This window comes from Aptenodytes forsteri, unplaced genomic scaffold (genome assembly GCF_000699145.1).
Source record: "Aptenodytes forsteri isolate BGI_AS27 unplaced genomic scaffold, ASM69914v1 Scaffold2, whole genome shotgun sequence".
NCBI classification, from domain to species: Eukaryota; Metazoa; Chordata; class Aves; order Sphenisciformes; family Spheniscidae; genus Aptenodytes; species Aptenodytes forsteri.
The window spans coordinates 9170695-9185489 of record NW_008795695.1 but is presented as its reverse complement, the minus strand read 5'-3'; the positions used below and the strand labels follow the sequence as shown (position 1 = coordinate 9185489).

General features: G+C 42.9%; 1 protein-coding gene across 1 annotated transcript; it reads right to left on the bottom strand.

The window, feature by feature from the left end:
• Positions 1-6571: 6571 nt before the first annotated feature.
• On the bottom strand, positions 6572-14640 carry LOC103901983 (carbonyl reductase [NADPH] 1). Its single transcript, XM_009282973.2, has 4 exons — positions 14617-14640; positions 13500-13819; positions 9745-9852; positions 6572-7827 (listed from the first exon to the last, which is right to left on the bottom strand). The coding sequence occupies exons 1-4, from the start codon at positions 14634-14636 to the stop codon at positions 7391-7393; spliced, it is 885 nt and encodes a 294-aa protein (XP_009281248.2). The 5' UTR covers positions 14637-14640; the 3' UTR covers positions 6572-7390.
• Between the last annotated feature and the right edge of the window lie 155 nt (positions 14641-14795).

Genomic DNA, 14795 nt, shown 5'->3' with positions numbered 1-14795 from the left:
GTCGCACCGCCCGCCGCAAGTAGGGGCGTCCCTCCGCGGAGCTGGGCAGCGAGGGCTGTTACCTGCTCCTCCAGGCGAAGTAAGTTTCAGCATCTCCATTACACGGAAGCCAGCAAAGGCACGTTTAACAGTTTTGCTTCTGTTCCAGCCGGTTTTAGGCATGAAGCGCTTTTGACAAATTTTGTAGACGCAGCTTTCATGGGGATTCGGTTGTTACATTTATAAAGGAATAAAAAGTCCAATATAAGAAGCCCTCTGTTCTTCACAAAAGGCTTCAAAGGAAGTTAATGTGCTAGATTTTTCGTACTTTTATGGCAAATAAAGAAACTAGCAAAGTACCTGAGGAAAATAAAATACCTGATCTTGCCAGACGAGGATTTACGTACTGTGGAAGCATACTATTTAACCTCAGCTTTTTTTTTTGTTTTCCCCCCACGTGCAGGCAGAACATAATCCCGGTAGTTCAAAGCAGCTGAAAAAGTCAAGGAAAAATAACCTGTTCAGCTATTCAAGATAAGAGAATAGAAACTGTGGCTTCTAAGACTGTGATGGATACTGTTTCAGCAAGGATCTCCAGTAAGTTTTACATGCATACGCTCTTTTATTTTCTTGAGACCTTTCCCCTTCCTAGCTAGATTTTGGTAATATAATTTGGCATGTTGTTCTTCTAGCAAATGAAAGCTACGGCTACTGGCAGCTAACGAGACTGCTTTATGCACGTGCTGGAAGGACGGAAGCAAGATGGGAAGGCAGGAAGGCTTCCGCCTGTGCTTTCACTCCCCAGTTGTGCGCATCTCCAACGGCCAGGCCAGGTACCAAAAAGCACTGCTGGCCTAGCTTCAGCACGTGCCATCTCACTACAACATCTTGGCATTCAGTTGTTCACAAGCTTTCATACAGCCCATCCCATCCATTCGGGAAGTCAGCGTCTGCCCGCAGCGCCGAGGCCAGCGTGGAGGCCTGACAGGCTGGGTAACCTCAGGGAAATGTGTAACACCCGTGGGAAATCTGGGTGACAAAATATTAAAATGTTTTGCAGTGATTTACAGCTTTATTGCAGATCTGTCATCATTTTAAAAGACAAATCTTCAGAAATGGGGTGGTATTAGAGCACACAGCCAATCAGGTTATAAATTCAGATGGGGCTTCCTCCTAACACAGTAAACCAACTCGATCATTTGAATATAACACTTTTCCTTAAGTATACATGGCAGTAGATCTATTCAGTACCATGGGCATCAATGCAGCTTATCTTTCTAAACTGCAATGCCATTAATTTAAGTTTCAATTTCTAAATTTTAGGGTGTCCTGGTTTCGGCTGGGATAGAGTTAATTTTCTTCCTAGTAGCTGGCACAGTGCTGTGTTTTGGATTTAGGGTGAGAACAATGTTGATAACACACCCATGTTTTAGTTGTTGCTGAGCAGTGCTTACACTAGTCAAGGACTTTCCAGCTTCCCATGCTCTGCCGACTGAGAAGGCTGGAGGTGCACAAGAAGCCGGGAGGGGGCACAGCCAGGACAGCTGACCCAAACTGGCCCCAGGGACATTCCATACCATGTGACGTCATGCTCAGTACATAAACTGGGGGAAGCTGGCCGGGGGGGCCGCTGGTCAGGGACTGGCTGGGCATCGGTCGGCGGGTGGTGAGCAACTGCATTGTGCATCGCTGGCATCGTATATTATTATTATTATTATTACTACTACTTTGTTTTATTTCAATTATTAAACTGTTCTTATCTCAACCCACGAGTTTTCTCACTTTTACTCTTCCGATTCCCTCCCCCATCCCACCGGGGGAGGGGAGAGTGAGCAAGCGGCTGTGTGGTGCTCAGTTGCCGGCTTGAGGTTAAACCATGACATAGGGTTTTGTAACTTTCAAGGTAGCGTAGCTTCGTTCTTGGAAATGAAGGTCAGTGCTTCTGAATATGTGCCCGACTGAGCAAAGAACTTGTATTTTTGATGATGTCCTTAACACATGGCATTTATGTCCTAAAATATAGCATGTTACTTAGGATATTTTAAAATTAGTTTCTGAGGGTTTGCTATCTCTTCAGAAGTTCTTTTTCTTGCAAACTGGTGTTCTTTGACTGCACCAGTTGTATGTGTGGGTGCCTAACTACATTCATTTCATTCAGATTTCCACCTAACTTCTGAACCCGTTTGCCATTTCTACCACAAGACAGAGGTCTTCTAGTTTTTCAAAGAACCAGGCAGTCAGGTGGAGGAGAGAGATCCTCCTGGGCTCCTGCTGAGGGAACGGCTGCAGTCTCAGGTCAGCTGCCGGCAGGCACCGGAGCGTCTCCTGAAGGAGAGGCCACGGAAGTGCTCAGCCTGCTGGGAAGCTTTGCTCAGAACATGCGCCAAAACCGACCAACCTCCAGACCAATCCACTTCCTCTGCTCTTGTGCTTACAAATCTGCTGGTTGGTAAATCATCTGAAAAATTACTCCGAATGCTGTTTTTTGTATCAGAGGTTACGATAATTCAAAGCATGCCTATCATACTAACTATTCAGGACTTCCTTTCAGGAAAGGCTATAAAGCAGTTTGTTATATGCACCATGGCAGCACTGCCCATGCTAAATCCTGGCCCTTGGATGGCATCAATAGATTTACCGATGTAATCACTTCTGCAGACAGCCAGGCTGCATTTCAATCTAATGAATGTTCACGTTAACTGCCACGTGACGTTGAGATAAATCTGTTTGGTTCGTACTGGAAAAGTCTACTCCAATCGTATACCACTTGTCAGACTTATTTATTTTTTTTTTTTTAGAAATATCCCTCGCAATTTAAAACATGAAATTTCTACCATGAAATTATATAGCATTTCTATTATTTACTGAGGGAAGTTTAACAAGTTGCTTGCTTTCAGTATTTTATCTCCCTAGCAGAGTCTAAAACAATACATTCACAAATAAAACACCACCAGAGCCACTACTGCCGTATGTCCTCTACATACTGTATAACTCCAATCAAACAAAACAGGCAATGCCCATCAGATCAGGGTGTCTGAGTATGTGGGTATGTACCCGAAGAGAGACAGGGTAGGATTTTAAGAGTGCTGAGTAACCGCAACTCTAGATCAGTGAGCAAGGTCCAAAGACAAGACAACAGTCCAAACTGGGAAATGTGACATTGGGTATTGTTCGTTCAGATGCAAGTGCTATGGATAGCTAACCTTGTGAAGAGATCTATAGACAATAAAAACTGGCCTCCAAGACCAGAACTTTGTCCGGCTGACAGTTTCTTTTATTGCCAGCTCCAAAATGAAATCTTTGCAGAACAAAAAATGAAGAATTTCCATTGTAAAACATTATTGTTCCTTCCCTTTTTTCATTATTTGAGATTAAAAAGCTAAAAACATTCCTATACTAGCGTGAGACGAGTTTGAATTATATTCTGCATTTAAGTGTTTTAAGTAATACTGGGTGGCATATATAATCTAAATTTTCTTGACGCATTTTTAGGCTGAGAGGAACGCCACAGCATTCAAAGTCAGGACACTGCCTACATGTTGGGTTATACTACTATAAGAGATGGGTTCAATTAAAATTATCTGTAGACATAAATGAATTCTCAAGAGTTCTTGTCATCTTCATTATTTATCTAGGAAAACACTTAAATGGAAAATTTAAGGAAACAATGTGTTAAGCTAGGTGTATTCTCTTCATCTTTTCAGGTAAACTGACCTCAAACTCTCTAGGCATGTCTACGGTGCAGTTTTGAAAACCAAATGCACTGCACCACACAGCAGTGGAACCATAATGGATACAAAAGTCTGGCCCACACTATAGTTATCAGCCTTGCAGGGGATCCAGATAGAAATGACCTGGTTGTAATCCCCTTTAGATTCAAAAAGGTTTAGAGCAGACCAGTCTCCCTACTGATTGCCCCCATACCTTCAGATCACTGGCTTTCCAAAGCAAAGCTCTGCCGAACAGCTGGCCTACTACAGCCTTTGAAAATGATGGCTGCATTGTTAACCAGCACACTAGGATGTCTGTAGCTTCTCCTTCAGAAGTCCCAGAGGCCTTGCACGCTGTTTATATCCAGCTGATGCGGCAGCAAGTTCAGCTTCCACTCCCAAAGTTTTGCCGCTGCTGCCTGACTGCATCCTGCACAAGCTACGGCATCCCCAAGAAACTGCCTCCACTGAGCTCTCACAATTGTGAATCCAATTTCTTTATCGTCTCACGTCACCACAGCTACTGCATTGCCAGACATTTTATTTGGCTAATAAATTCCAAAGTAAAAATGGTAGTGACATGCTGTAAAAAGAAAAACAGTAAATCATGCGTAAAAGTTTTATACAGTACAACAGATCATTATTATTTCATCCTTTTCCTAACCCTTAAACTTTACACAATAACCACTCAGCAAGTGTGCCAGAATCTGAACGCAACAAAATACTTCAGACACAACGGACACGGGAGAGAAGCAGGGAGGCAGCTTAAAAAAAAAAAAAAAAGAAATTTTCGTTGGACAATGCAAGCTCTGTCCAAAGATCCAGCCTGTCACACACGCTGTACAGCCTGTCCTCTGATTCTGCTCTCAGCAAACAGCCCTCCCCTGGCCGTCTGCCCCGCGCGGTGCCAGCTCTGTTCCCAGGACACAGTCCTCCTACCAGTGTCACCGGGGGATGTGCTTCTCCTGCATAAGCTCCTTCCTGACTCTGACTGGTCCTGTGAACAGCCAATATTTTCTGCCTCGTTTCCACCTCCTACAGCTGAGGTTGTATCCACACAGCTGATTCTCCTGACTCGAGTACGGCACCACAGCTGCAAAGGTTGTGAAAAGATCTGTCACCTGTTATTCTTTCTGTTGATACCAGAAAAAACTGTCTGTATTATAATCAATTTCACCACAAGAAATAACATTTCTGAAGATGACTACTTAGTCACCATCTTCCACTTCGCTTCCTTACCCTGAAACAGGGTAAGCAGGTTTAACAAAGAACAAGCACTGTGAAAGAGCTTAATATAAGAAGTTGAAATACATCTTTTGTAAAACTTTCAAACCTATAATTTGTTTGGCTTGAAGGTAAAAAAAAAAACAACCCAGATACTGGGTTAGACTTAAGAAGGAGCTTTACAGAGCACAGGGGATACTTAGACACTACTTTGTATTTAACAATGGATACTATCCAGCTACGGTAAACCTACCTAGGACCCTTACGTCAGTCTAGTCTTTGCACAAACCGTATGAAAGCTGGGTCAAGGTTTGTTTGGAAAGTTTGTACATGCCAACCAGGAGGGCACGCAACTTTTGAAACTTAACGACTCAAGCAGCATTTCAAGTATGAAGAACTAGGTATGATTCTCCACTGTAGGACCACATCTCTTGAAGTCGTGCACAAATCATTACTAAATCAGAACAGCCGTGCTTTATTTTGCTGAGATACCATTAACACAACTAGAAGAGCATACACAAACCATGGTTCTTTCTGTTGCATATCAGAATGATAGTCAAGTTACCGTATTAACTGGATGGCTTTTGGAGCTACCATACTGCAGGCAGTATGTCGGTAGTAGATAAAATGCATTAAAACTTTTATATGGGGATTTTGTAACTGATCTGTTGCCCTTAAACTAAAGGCCTCAGATTTTTTTCTCCACTGAGAACAGATTAATATGAGAACTTTTGGGGCAGCACTCATCCTGCTCTTCAGTGAGCTCTGGGCCATGACTCATTTGGCAATACCTCCATCTTCATAAAAAACAATAGCTACTGTATCCTTAAAAGTCCAACTAATAATCACACCTTTGTTCTGTGCTGATAAGTGATTACCAAAACCATATTATTTATGTCCAATGTCTTTTGATCCAAGGCTTCCCTGAACACAAACTGTACCAGGGGAAGCCAACGTAAAACCCAGTCAGCTAAGCCACTTTGGCATTGTCTTGCTGACTCCTGATTGACATGTCCATTGCTGATTTGTCATTACTAATGACAGGTTTATAGGCAATTGTTTCCAGCTCCTTCAGTGTCTCACAGCAAGAGTCTCACAGCAAGAGGAAGAGGGCAGCAGCCTCCCCCTGCAGAGCACAGCGCTGTGCTGTGGGAGACAGGGCAGGGCCCCGGAGCCCCCGCCCGCCATGGCTTTTGTGCTGGCTGGCAGGACGTGGTGGAGAAAGAGCTGCAGGGTTCTAGCCTGGGGGTGACCAAACCCCACTTCACTCCAGCCCCCGGCAGCCAGCTGCCCCACAGCCTGGGGCAGCCCAGGTGCCCTGCCCTGCCCTACCCCAGGCTGCCTCTGCTGCCACATGGCTCCACCTCTACAGCTTGAAGTGCCGTGGCAACCTTTCAAGATTAAGCATTTGAAATGCAATAACCAACATTTAAAAGGGGAAAACAAATTTGGTGCTCTCCATGTCATTGCTTCCTCTACTTGTGATTTTGCTTGGATGACTTGTTTTGGTTACCATGATAATTATGAATTTCAGTCCTATCCTATAATAGCATTGTAACATTTACAGTTCATTTTCTCCTCTACATAGAGAGCACTTAATCCAGGTTTTTAATAAGGAAACTTCTGGCTGTGCAAGAAATGAACTGGAAGCCCTGGGGAAAACTTTGCTATATCACTTCTGTAGTTTATTTTCTCTTTATATAGTCCAAACATCACACATTCCAGCTACAAACTTAAATGCAGAAAATGAAAGTGTATTTTCAAACATTATAAACTTTTAGTATCAGAGTAAACCAGTTGGATGAATACAAATCAGTAAGCAATCACTTATTGACATACATATTAATAAAGCCAACTGATTAGGTTCTATTAACGGTATGTCATTGCTATTTTTATTTTCACCTAATTCCATTTTGTACTGATAATAAGGAATCTCTATACAGCAGTAATTCTGTTCTGGTCTTATTAGCCTCCCCCCAAACCGGTCAGACTGTAGATCTCAGAACAATGCCCTCCCCCTTTAAGAAACCCTGCACAACCTCAAGAAGCAACTATGGTCCCTAGAAAGATCTATTGTGCTGAGAAAGAGTAAGGCATCTGCTTCCTCATCCCAATTCCTCAGCCCTCCCAGAAGGGCGGGCAATGATTTAATTAAGAGTAAGTTCAGGTAAACAAGGTCAGGCACCTCTGCATTAGGGCAACACCAAATTAGCCTGTACCATCTGGGCTGGAACACCCACAAATCAGATTTTGGGCTACGGAGTCAATGCTGTGAGCAGGCTAATGGAGACTATTGGGAAGGGTACCCTAGTGTAGACTTAATCCCAGAGGAGTACCGTAACTGTAGCCCTCATTGCAATGATAAAGGACCCTGCTGCTGCTGTGGACAGGATGAGACTGCTCGGGGTAAATGCCCTACCAGAGCACAGGCTAATCCACAGTCATATTACCGCTTGCACGGGTCCACATACATAAGCTCACCAGGTTCGAACAGTTTTGTTGCTAAGAAACTGACCATGAGGACCATCAGCATCAGAAGGCAAAAGGGCCAAATAAACTGGGGTCTCAGCCCCTTCATCTGGCGTTTTAGTGGCTTGAGGCCCTGCCATGTCTGTTCTCACCCATCCAGGACAGCAGGCATTGAGAAGGATGTGGTCACCTTTTCTTTTCTCATTTAACATCCTGGCTTGAATCCTGGACAAGACTGTGACACCAATTTTGGATACCCCATAGGCAGTATTTGGCCAACCCTCTTTCTCATGCACACTTTTCTTGGTATCTTCCACAAATTTGGTCATGAGTTCCACTAACTCATCCTCAGTGATCGTGTTGCTGCGAAACTTTTGCTGTAGTTCTCGGCTGCAGCCTCCCAGAGCTGAGCTACTTACCATACTAGAGACATTCACCACTCTACCTGGTAAAAGAGAATAAAGGCTGATTACTTTTACACACGTTAAACAAGCCCAGACACTGAAGTGAGCTTGCTCTACAGTTATGTATTCACTACTTAGGTGAATACCCGTAAAATATTTTGTGGAGGCTATTTTGCAGAGCTTCTGGAAGATCACAGTTAACTCAATGTCAAGTGTTTCTAGTGAATTCCATTACAGAGGTAATTTAAGGTGTGAACCTGCAAAAGCTCTCTATCGAACTTCAGGTATTCTCCCAGGAAATAGCCTGTTACAATCTGTAGGCATAGTCATAGTAGTAAGTGGCTTTCTCAGTAATGGCAGCCAGACTTTACTCTCAAAGTTCTGGTCGAAAAAGTTTTCACTTCTGCAACAGCTTGAGTAAAGTGCCTTGAGAATGCACCTCAAAAGCCAGAATAATAGAGAATTCACCAAAAGCAATCTAGTTCTTAATGCAGCGAGACCATCAGCTTGTTTACAGAATACCTGATGATTTACAAATCCCAGCATGCAAAACTGCAGTAAGCTATTTATCTCCCAGCACTTCAGTACAGAGGAATGAGTCAGCTGAATCAGTAATTCACTCGTCTTCCCCAAAATTATGTTACACTGTTTCCCTCTTTCTTGCTAGTTCACAGCCATTCCGGTGATGAACTAGGGAATGCACATGAGGATTTAGATCTTAAAAGCCACAGAAATTAATCCTTTCTGTTAATGACTTTATTAACACATTTGCCCTTCACTCGTAGTACAAGAGGGCTAAATTGCAATTTTGGCACTGTTTACTCTCTCCCCTACCAGCCCCCCAAATTAATTTGCTCTATCCTTCCCTTCCTCCCTAAGGACTAACAGTTCCCAACTTCCCTCTCATCTACTCGACTTTTCTCTTAAAAACCTAGACATATTTAGATGTTGGTATAGACAACATTTCATTCATAGCAGCAAGCACTTATCCAAATATCCATGAAAATATCTAGTGATCACAAGTCTTGAAACAATTGAATTAAAAAAAAAAAACACCACCTTTGACAACATTTCATTCATAGCAGCAAGCACTTATCCAAATATCCATGAAAATATCTAGTGATCACAAGTCTTGAAACAATTGAATTAAAAAAAAAAAAAACACCACCTTAGATTTGGTGTGGGTATTGGATCCAAATAACCTCCTTTCAAATCATCCGTGATATCTCAGTAGCATTCCAGGGCACTTCCAGTGCTCCTGGGTTTCAAGAACAGGAGCATTTTGTGCAGGACAGCCATCCAACGAGTACAGATTATTTGCATGTTGCTAACACCTCTTTATTATCGATGCATCTATTTTTTGACCCTGGTCCATTCTATTCACCATTTTTGGTAAAGTGTTTTCTTCCAGTTCCTCCTAACACGACCAAATCACAGTAACTTAATGTACATGTCAAGTGCCATTTATAACTACATCACTAGACACTTGCACATACAGCAAAGGCTGTGATCAGACAGACCAACAGCCTCTTGAGAAGGTTTCTTCAGCAGTAGCAAGAACAGGCATGTCACATCAAACTCAGCCAAAACGCTGTTTTTAGGTACTTCCTTATCCTAGTTGTATCATCTAAAGGTCCTTTCTGAAGCAGTAACAATTTATGTAGGCAGATATCATGGACAGAACATGGGTAAGTTCTTCACGTCTTCTTGAGGGCACCATGAGAATTCCACTTCAATCCATAACAGAAGAGTGTGACCGGCTTGAAGGTAGATGCAAATATACACAGTAGACACATTTTGGGGTCATGAAAGGCCATCTGTTTTCTTACCTACAGTACAGCAAGGTGCACTCCTCTTGCTATGGGGCACTGTGCTTCTGAGACAGGACAGGATTCTCCCATTTAACGAGGACCAAGATTCATATAAAACTATTTCTCTACTTGTTATGTTACACTTACCATAAGGCTTCACAAGAGGCAACAATTCTGTGCAAACATTCCTGGTTCCAAAAAAGTTTGTCTTCAGTGTAACCTCTGCTTGGACCGCAAATGGCGTTGTGTCATGAACTTTTCATAAGAGGTGGTAGCAAGGGAGAGGGGGGGGAAAAAAAAAAAAAAAAAAAATCAGAATTGTACTACTGTTTGAAAGGAAGTTACCAAAATTTTGGGTTTTGGTAGTTTATCTTAGTTCCTTCTTTTTTTTGATAATTAGGAAACAGGCATATGATCAATTAAAATACATAAGAAAAAAAAGGCAACATCACTAACACTCACATTCTTATTAATGAAAAGATCCAGCTCTGCAATATTATAATAATGAGCTAGTTATGTTTTCACCTCTCCTTAGCTGAAGGCTTTAGCTTTGCCCCAGGAGAGTCAGTTGTATCACTCCGCAGAGTCATTTGCCAACCCACAGGCCATTTGTCTTTCTGCCTTTTATATGGAAGAGACAAGGAAAGACTGCTCTCACAGGGTGTGCTGCTCAACCTGCCTACTGACCTGCCTGTACTTACTCACACCCAGTGCTCAGTCTGGGCTGCCACTACCACATGCAAGTAAACTTTGAGGTGCCCTCTCCTCTTAAATGCATAGCACAGCACTTTGCCACCATCCTGAGATACCAGGGGAGGGGAGGGAGCAGGGGGGAAATCAGAAGGGAAGATCCTGAATCTAGGATGCTGCCAATGAAGATGCAAAAGTTAGAGTCTACCACCCTGGTACTAACATCCAACAACATGGCAGACAACTGCTTCTATATCCTGACTCTTACGTTGTCATGTCTTGGGTTCTTAGCTGGGACTTGAAGTCAGAGCAGTGCCAAATTGCAACAAGCACTGTAAAAGCTTCTAAAAAGAATGCAGGGGTAAGATTTGGTGCAGACTGAAAAAACAAACCAACCAACCCCAAACAACCCCAAAACTGATAAATACTTGCGTCATAAATCACCCCCTGAACTGACAGATCTGTGCTAACACAAGCAAAAGAGTGGGAAGTAGCAGCTAGGAAAGGGAGCTGATTTAGGTAAGCATAAGCAGACCATGGAACTGCACCGTAAGGGTATGATTTCATCAGACAGAATTGACAGCTTGCCACCACCAAAAGTGGGTAGGATGTGCCATCAGCTGACAATTTGGTTCAGCAATAAGCTATATGCTATGTGTCCTCCATTTTGAGGGGGAACTAAGAGTTAAAGTAACAGTATTCCTTCTCTTCTGCTATTTTGAGGGGGAACTAAGAGTTAAAGTAAGAGTATTCCTTCTCTTCTGCTACAGGCTCTATCTCTGCAGTGATGAGGGCTACCTACATAGATTAGGCAGGTCTTCACTTGTCTCCACAGCCCAGACCTATGTAAACTCAAAAGAGAACCAGTAACAGGTCATTTAGTATTTAATGTAGTTGTGTTTTTATTGCAAAACACAGCTTTAATGGCCGACTTATTTATACTCTCAAACAACGGGCACCGATGGCATCAAGTTTTGCAAATCACTTGCTTGCATTTAAATCTGAGACATGAAGCCAGACTGTGAGCTATTGCAAGAGTTATGACAGTGAGAGAAGAAAAGAAACTGAAAACCTACACAACTCCAAACTCCTGCTTCCATACCCACCTTGCAAGAGGGAAGCTTCCCTACACTCCAAAACCCACTCATTTGTCTAACAAGATGTATTACTTGTAACATCTGATAGATATACACTCCCTTGATTTAACAAGCATTACTAGAATGACTGTTCTTAGAGAAGCTCATCCAGAAGGCAACCCACGGGTACATAATAATTACACACATGAACAGTTTTTGCTGGACTAAGGACTTTGCTGGACTATCTGTAGTGCAGCACAAAAACTGAACAATAAATTAAATTTAATGGTAAATCTAATCTTTGACAGACAGCAATGACACACAGTACTACAATAAAGAAAGGAAAGCATAAATTCTGGGATGGTAGCAGAAACCTGGCAAGGCAAGAGGCAAGCTTGGGTAGAAACGCCAATCCCAGAAGTGAGAATAAAAGGCAAAATATGAGATAAGCATCACAGCAAGTTCTTACACAGGTGTTAAATCGTCTAGCCTCTGTGCTAGATACTTGCACAACAACAGTTACAACTGGCTCCTCTATCACATTTCTTAATTGTATGACCTACTGCTGACTCATAGCAAGTTGTCAGCTTGGAGAAAGTCTAAGCTAAACATCTGGAAGCAACTTCTGAATAAAAAAAAAAAAATCTACGACATAGTAAAGAAAGTAACAGAAACTCCACTGGTCACACTGTTTTACCCATTTATCTGTTCAGTGGCTCCACAATGATAAATCTAAGATCTCTCACATATGAGCTCTAGCAAATCTTGCTGCAGCAATTTGAGGAGCTTTTATTTCACCTGTCCAGGTACCCACCTTGATGGAGGCTACAGCTGCTGCAAAGTCAGCAACAGGAAAAACACACTGCACTTCAACTGCTGTAGTTGCAGCCCAGTCTTGCTCAAACTCACTGTCACTAGTAGGTTGAGCTAAGGCCCTGATTGTTAATTGAAGAAATACTGCTCTGAGCACCTGCAGGCTTTATAAATGATATGCATGGACGGAGATACAATCTTAGAAACGTGTTAAAACCTTGCAGCAACAGTTCAATCTCGAGCACATCCTGAAGCTCAGACAATTATATTGAGTTGCCTCCTATTAAGCTGATCTTGAACACAAGCAATCTTCCTGAAAAATACCATGCAAAATATACAGTGACTGGACTTCAGAACACCATTGCTGCACTCCCACTACATGAGAAACTCCATCTTCAGCAGCAGGTGAGATTTGATCCATACTACATGACAGGCCTCCTTAACTCATGCTGTGAGCAGATGAGTCAGCACAACACTGTGCTTGAACAGTTACATGTCCTAACTGGAGATCAGGCAAGGAGATTTAAAAAAAAAAAAAACACAACAAAAAACCAAAAAACCAGAAAATATGGAAAGAACAAGTTTGTACTGGCAGGGAAATGAACTAGTAGTCATGCTTGTGATTTGCTCTACCTGGAGCTAACATGATTCTCAACTTGTTTTTATAAATACCTACAAGGAGAATGCACTCTTCTGCCTTACAACTGCTGTGTCTTCCTCACTTTCCCTGCCTTCCTGTCCACTAGAAGATGAAAGGGTTAAGTTCTTGCTCAGCACAGCAAGATTTAGGTTAACTGTTCTATAGGTGACTGAATGGCCTGAGAAAGTTAAAGATAAGTAAAGATGACAAAATCACTGAGGGCCAAAGGTTTTTTTTTATCAGCTGGAATCCTTGACCAGGTAATGCATACAACAGGCTTGCAGAAGAGAGAAAACACAGATCCCCGAGGAACACGGCTGATATTCACACAGATGATGGACTCCCATGGGCCTGGTGAAACTCATGGGCACTGAGGCAATAAACCCAACTCTGCTCACATGTACTGTCTGCCTCAAGTATTTTCATTCTCTGTATGTGATGCAAATACAATACTCCAGGGAAGCATCTTTACATGCACAGTTAGCCCAACAGATGCTAGAGGAAGAGCCATTTCACATTGCCCTCTCATGCTTAAGGTAGGCAGCTTGCCCAGCCAAAAAAGCAGCATGCCATTAGCACAGGAGTCCCATATAAGTAGCTCTGTAAAATCCTTCAAGCATCTACTATCCTTCTCCATATAGCTTTGCAGCACATAGGAATATCCCAAACAGTCCACTTCCTACCTTTGAAAGCGATCCCTGCATTGTTAACCAGCACGTTCAGCCCTCCATACTTCTCCTTTAGGAAGTCACGGAGAGCTCTGATGCTCTGCAGATCATCGATATCCAGCTGATGGAAGAGTGCACACAGCCCTTCCTCCTGGAGCTTTGCCACCGCTTTCTGGCCACGGCCAGGGTCTCGGGCTGTCAGGTACACATCCCCTGGGAACTGCTTGCATAGAGCCCGCACAATTGCAAATCCAATCCCTTTGTTGGACCCGGTCACCACAGCCACTGGCACGTTGGACATTGTCCTCTCCGAATGTATGCAAAATTGACAGCAACTGCAAACAACAAAGAAGAAAATTTCACACCCAGATGGACAAAGATGGCTATCTGAAAATGGATTAAAGTGTTTTTTCTTTAAAATCCTATTTAGAATTCTACTTTGAATTATGTAAAACTACATTAGAGTGCACACTAACTGTAACTTACTAAAGTAGCATGAGGTATTTGCAGAGAAACACGTTTGGTGTTTTGTTTTGAAGAAAGCCCAACCAGTGATTGAGTTAAAAAAAAAAAAGTCAATGCCTAATCTTTAGTACTAAATTAACTTTTGATGGGAGTAAGCTCTTCTGCACATACACCGTACAGGAATACCATTTCCTTCTTTTGAGGATATTCAACTGGTTCAGTTCAAGCACTGATGCAGTCAAAGCTGAAAAACTCAGGCTCAAAAAAAGGGGAGGAGTGGCTTGATCTTGCAGTGTCAGGCAGGAGAACCAATTCTAGCGTTTTTAGAGGGAAACAGCGGACCATAGATTGACTACAGACAATGTTTCTTCTGTTTAACACACCAGCCAGCTCTAAATACAAAACCTGCTTGCTGGTTTTCTTTCGCAGACATAGCACATTTAAAGAAGATATATTTCCCCCATAAAAGCGAGCTTAAAACGCTGTTTTTGTTCACTTTCGGCTTAATTGCTATTTGTCTTCCAAATTAGCTTGTAACTTAACCACGAGCAGAGGTTGAAATCTTAACCAGCTCCTAAAAGCCTGCCCAGCTACCGACTGACTTCACCAGGGCCAGGAGCCACCGTCTCAGTTCACCATCAAGGTCTCTTCACCATCAAGGTCTCACCTCGCTGCAAACCGGCACATTTCACTCATTACCACCTCCTCAGAACCGGTTTTTCTTCCTAACGGGAACACAAAGCAAACTCGCGAGCCACGATGAAGCCCGACTCCTCAGGGAACTCCCTGCTCCCCGCGGGACGATCCCGGCCGCTGACGGGCGGCCGGTACGCGCCCCTGCCGCGC